This window comes from Cavia porcellus, unplaced genomic scaffold, assembly GCF_034190915.1.
Source record: "Cavia porcellus strain 051 isolate PalLab524CR breed Dunkin Hartley unplaced genomic scaffold, mCavPor4.1 scaffold_15, whole genome shotgun sequence".
NCBI lineage: Eukaryota > Metazoa > Chordata > Mammalia > Rodentia > Caviidae > Cavia > Cavia porcellus.
The window spans coordinates 54,205,324-54,211,323 of NW_026947498.1; the positions used below are offsets into that span (position 1 = coordinate 54,205,324).

The 6,000-nt window shown below is 45.9% G+C and overlaps 1 protein-coding gene across 5 annotated transcripts in view; it reads right to left on the minus strand.

The window, feature by feature from the left end:
* The window catches only part of Cd47 (CD47 molecule), a 39,277-nt gene extending 33,977 nt beyond the window's left edge, over positions 1-5,300 (minus strand). For all 5 annotated transcript variants that reach the window (XM_005003401.3, XM_013151755.2, XM_013151754.2 and 2 more), the window contains exon 1: positions 5,112-5,300. In XM_005003401.3, the coding sequence (XP_005003458.1) occupies positions 5,112-5,157 (46 nt within the window). In that variant the 5' untranslated portion in view covers positions 5,158-5,300. The remainder of the gene's footprint in view (positions 1-5,111) is intronic.
* Between the last annotated feature and the right edge of the window lie 700 nt (positions 5,301-6,000).

The following is a 6,000-nucleotide window of genomic DNA, read 5'->3' on the forward strand; positions in this document are numbered from 1 at the left end:
TCTTCTTAGAGGGTGATACAAAAACTTGGCCTTAAAAGATTAGTAAGAGTGTTATGAGAAAGACCATGCTTTCTAGGTAGAATAAATACATGATTACAAGGAATGAAGACAGGGGAACTGAAAGCAGACAGCTTTTCAGGTGAGCTCAAGAAAATAAAGATGGAAAGATAGCTAAGAAAAATTGTAGAAGTTTCTCTGAATGTCATGATGTTTATATTTGATAACATAAGTAACAGCAAAACACTTAGAATTATTCATTAAAAAACATTCAGAGCAGTATAAAAGGTGGATTGAGCACAGGAATGGAGAGAAAAAAGGCCCACTAAGAGCCTACTGCACCAGGCCAGGTAAATAACAAGTGGTGAGAAGGGCTAAACAAGACAAAAAAAGTCAAAGAAGTAAAATCCACAAAATTCATATATAAGAGGTGAAGCAGACCAAAAGGAAAAAATTAAAAATGTTAACCAAAATAGTATAAGGAACAAGTGTCAGACTATAGATTAATTGTACAGAAGAGAGGCTTGTAGATTTGAGGGGAATACCCACTTAATATTTAACAGTCTGAGTATTAAAGTACCTGTCTGTTATACAGTTAAGTGGAACTGTCTAGTAGATCTCTAGATAAATGATTTTGGATTTAAGAAGAAAGGTCAGAGTTAAAAAGACTTGGGAATCCCCCAAAATACACCTGCTGATTGAAATCAGGAGCAAAAAGAACACTGACCAGACGGTCCCTGTAAAGCAAATACAGAAGGCAGCAGAGAATAAAGTCTTTGGAGAAACACCAACATTTATGTAGCAAATTGTAACACAATGCTAAATGGTAACAAGTAAGGAAGTGAAAAAAAGAAGTGATAGAAAGGAGAGGCAAAAAAGGATACCATGTAGACACCAAGGAAGAGTGTTAATATGGATGAAATATATGTTGAGTGGGATAAGTAACACTGGTTCCTGGATTGAAAATTCCAAATCACTAGTTCTTCATTGACAGCAAGCCAGTGGATTAGGAGAATGAGGCAGGGAGTGAATGAGAGGGCGAAAAGCAACAGTGATTCTCTTTCAATAATAAATCTTCCACAGTACAACATAAAGAAAAGGCAAACAACTCAGAGAATGGAGACGGGGGATAAATAAGGGCAAGGATATTTTAAATTCTTCTTGGATTGGTCTGTTCTCTAACATGGGGTAACACTAGTGCAAGCTGAGGGGAAGGAGTTAATGGAGAGGGTAAGACCCAGGATGCAAGACTGAAGAATTAAGCTGACTGAGCAGGTCTCCAAGATGGTGGAAGTCAAAGAGCGGTAGGAAGGTTGCCTTTCCTCTAGAAGGGGGGATAGGGATGCATCTGACACTAAGCGGGAACAGAGGTTGTGTAGGATATCATAGGTTTGCTCAGTAATGGCGGGGAGACGGCAAAGGGACCGAAGCACTCCCCATTATTGTTTGCAGTGGAGTGGGAATTTAATTTTCTGCTCAGAAGGAATGTTCCAGAACGGCTGAGAAGCCCCAGCAGTTGCTAAGGTAAATGGAGCAAAGCTCATGAGGAAAGATGCCTGCCAAAAATGAATCTTGCCGGTTTTGCCTTCAAACCAGCTGCTGGCATGCAGAATTGGAATCGGAAGCTCAGGCTGAATGGGGTTAGGGCCAGAAACTAAGGTGTGGTCACACCTCTGCTCAGCGGAGACTAAAATAAAGGTATGGGGTAGAGTGTGTCCACAAGTGGCTTGGTTCTGACTCAAAATAATTCCTGCAGAGAATTTAGAAGTGATCTTAGGAGAATGGAAGTGGCTAACCCGCAATTATGAGAGTTGGAGCAATTTAAATTCAGTAACAACTAGAATTTTGACCTTATCAAGAACTTTGAGTCCTTAAATACCACTGAGGAATAAAAATTTAAAAAAAAACCCACTTTCTACAAATTGCATTGTGTATTATTAAGACATGTATAGTATGAAGTTTGTCTGTATGCACGAGAGGTCTACGGAGCCTCAGAGTGTAACATGGCTTCCTAATTGCTAAAAATGAAAAATAAAACCAGTTGACAGACCTTGTACTTGCCAAACCTTGTGCTTTGTCTTTCAACCTATCAGTGCGACATTAATTCTCCTATTCTAAATCTTGAACCTTGAGATTGACTAGAATCTGACTCCTGTACAACTGTTCCACGGATCTGGAATGAAATATTCAGAGGAAAGTGAAGCTTCTAATTCTTTTTTCAACTCTACTTAATCACACAGAGGGAAAACACAGGGACTGTGCCTTAGGTTTAGGTGTACTGTAACTGAATTTAATTTCCTGGGTGCTTTATTGTAATTTTTACCTCAGAACTACAATGAGTTCAGTACAACTGATAAAGCACTATTATTCTTTTAACACAGACTGTCTGCACTGATATACAAAGTGAAAGTAACTTTATGATAACCCAAGGGTGCACTACACTAAGCTGAAACAGAACACATGAAAATACAGAAATTTTTATCTTGTTTAAAAAGCTATGACAGCAAAAACCTAAAAGACAAAAACACGTAGAATGGTTCTCTGAAAATTATGTCTTAAGAACATTACTGTGTTAAAAACAATGCCTTTACTATCTATAGCTGAATTCACATTAAGGGATGCAAACCTAGTTTTCATAAAATAAATGATTTTAGATTTGGGGGGCATAATTTTTCATCTTTAGAACCTAGCCTCACAAGCCTCCATTAACTCGGTGGCAAAGATAAGCCAGCTGCCAAAATAGAAGACAGCATGAGCAAGTGTCCTCGTGGTGGGCTTTAATGGAATGCTTTTACACACTGCTTCTGGACTTGCTGGGGTTGGCACAGTGAATAAGGACTTTCCGGCATATATTTACTTCCATAAAACAGCAATTTGCGTTTAAAAATAATGTAGTCTAGGAGAAAGAAAACATTTTCATTTCAGGGATACAAATTACAGTACTATGAGACTTAGACAATAAAATTTTTAAAAATTTGTTAGCATGTGTATTCCTGGTTTTAAAGTCACTTTGAACAAAGAAACAAATCACGCAATGATTAAAAAGACATTTCACACATAGCATGGACAATATTTATTTAAGATCGCATTTGCTAGTTGTGCATACTCCTGAAACAGCTGATGTTTGGACATATTGGGGGTTCAGAGTAATTCAACCTGTATCTTCTAAACCATAACACTCTGCCTTTAAACGGCGAGTAGGGTATTCCAGTTAACTTCTTTTACCTCAAAGGTCACTGAAACTGTATAGGTTATTGAGAAATTGTCTCAATTACTAGTTTCATTACAAATGAAACTGAAAGCAAAATCAAAGCAGTAAAAATGAATATATAAATCCAGGGTTTTCTTACTCTACATTCTAGTTACAGTCTTCCAAGTCTCTTGGATTTTAACTACTTGTTAACATGATTTGTAGTAAGTATGTTCTTTTGAACCTATATAAACACAAAAAATTCATTTTACCATAGGACAAATACTATCAGTTCTTGTTTTTATATTCAACATCTTAACTCAAATGCATGCTGCCCGTGTTTTGTTTTTTAAGCTAATATTAGTAAGTACAATAAAACACTACAAATTCTGAATTTTACGACTGCAGGGAATGTGAATGCATTAATACTGTATGAAAATGAGTGTTAATTAAACATGATCTTAACTACGAGAAGGCCTAACAGAATTTCTACCTTTCAAAGTTTGATTCCACAATTCTTTTTAAGCTACTTAAAAAATAAGACCAACGTTTTGAAAATACTACATGGTTTGCACTTTCATACTCTTCAAACAAGCTTTGATGTCAAGGGTCTAAACTAGTAAAATTTTATCACAAATTTATATACTGTTCAACGTGAAGGCTGATTATACAACAGGTATGTGAGACCAGAATCGATTTTAGGTATAATGATATCAATGGCAAAAAACTTACTAAAATCTATGGCAGGACACACCTACTATCAACTATTTAAATTACAGAGATCTTGATTATTAACAGTTCCCAGCATGCAGGATGTTTGCGGTGAGCAGAGCCTTAAGGGCATCACTGAAACAGCTCCAAAACACAGGCCTTTATAATATGATTAATAATCGGTTTAAAACTTAATTAATGTAACATTCTGTATAAATTAAACAACTGTTGTTACTCCTATGCAAACTCAAATTATAAATCCTGCAGAGTTCATAAAAGGATCTATAGATATGAAGTGTGACAGGCATGGTACTGCCACGAAAATTCCTATTTTGTTTTCAGTTTTTACAGCCACGAAAATTCCTGTTTTTTTTTTAGTTTTTACAGAAGCACATGTTTTTAAAACGAGAAATGGATTCTGAAGGCATGGGGAGGAGGGTGTTGGCTTAAAAAGACCCTACTAGAAATCCCACTCTATTGCCCTATGTTTTGACTTAAAGGTACTGTCTTCATATTTCAGGAGAAATCTAGGCAACTCTTAAAAGGATTTCCCCAAATACGGTGGGAAAACTTCAACCTACATTTGGAATGCATTTAAGCGCTCCATAGGGTTTGGAGGGGTCACGAGAAAGAGTTTCTAGGAAGATCACAACTACAACAAAATACACCAGCAGAGGGTCCTCCGACAGATGCTGGGTCGGGAAGGAAACTTAATAGGGTCCTTCTCGGCCCCTCGGCTTCGGCGCCCCTGCGGTGGGGCAAAGCCCCTCTGCGGACTTCACCCAGAGGTGCACGCACATCGCCGGCGCCCGGGCCCTCCCACTCTCCCGCCCCGGCCCCCACGCGTGGCCACTGAGGAGGAGGTGAGGAGCAGGGGCCGAGACGCCGCCGCCCCTCGCCCTCTTTCCTCCCGGTTCCTGTTCGCACGGGTGGCGCGGTCTCCAGTCTTCCTCCTGGCTGCGTGAGGGGCGGACGGGGTGAAGGAGAGGCGCCCGCGGTCACCCAGGGGGAGAGAGGAGAGCCAGGAGGGAAGGGAGGAAAGCGGCGCTCGGCGACCCGCGGGGCCCCCCCGCGTCTGCGCCCCGGGAGCACGGGGGCTCCAGCACCCCGAGCCCCGAGCCCCGCGCCCGGCCACCTTCTCCGGGCACACGCCTGCGGGGGCGGCCGCGGCGAAGGACGCAATCCTGGGGCTGGGGAACCGGGAGCCACTCACCAAAGCACCAAGAGCCCAACAGCAACGTAGCCACCAAGGGCCACATCTCGGCGCCGACCGACCGGGTGTCTGGAGCAGCCGCCGCCTCCGCCGCCTGCACAGGCAGGACCAGCCGCACAGAAACAGGCGACGCTGGGAACGCGCGCGCGCGCCCGCCGACCCCCGCCCGCCCGCCCGCCCGCGCGCGCTCGGGGCTCCACCCTCCACCGCGGGTGGTGACGCGGGAAGCGGAGCTCCGAGCGCTCCGCCCAAGCCCCAGCCGCTCGCGCCCGCAGGCTTGCTGCGCACGCCTGGCCGCCCCGCCGCCCCGCTCCCGGCTCCCGGGTGCTCGTCCGCCGCAGCGGGCCCAACCCGGGCCTGCAGCTCGGGCGTCCGGGCGCCCGCCCGCCGCCCCCGCTCGCTCGCTCCGCGTGCGCTCGGGCCCTGCCGCCCCGACTCAGCGCACTCGGAACCGCGTCCCCGGCCGCCCGGCACCCCTCTGCTGGAGCCCGGAGCCCGACCTTCCCTCGGCCTCACCCGCGCCCCTTTACCCCGACACCCCGCCGCCGCGCCCCCGCGCGAGCGCGCCCCGCGGGCCCCGCACTCGCCCGGGCTCTGGGCCGCTCCCGCCCGCCCCCTCGCGCCCGGCTTCGTCCTTGGAGGTATTCCTCTCCCACGCCAGTGTTTTCATGAAGTGAGTTCCAGTCCCGGGTGACCGTCTACGTGGGCCGACGCGGCCGCGCGGGGGGCTCTCGGGGCGCTGCGCAGAGCGAGCGGACCCAGCCGGCCCGAGAGGCCGCCGCCGCGCGGACCTTCCGCGCTGTTGGGTTTATCGCGCTTGAACGATGGGTTGGGGTTGTGACTCCACGCTCCAGGAGGGACGGGACCGCTGGACACGGCGCTGAGTCAC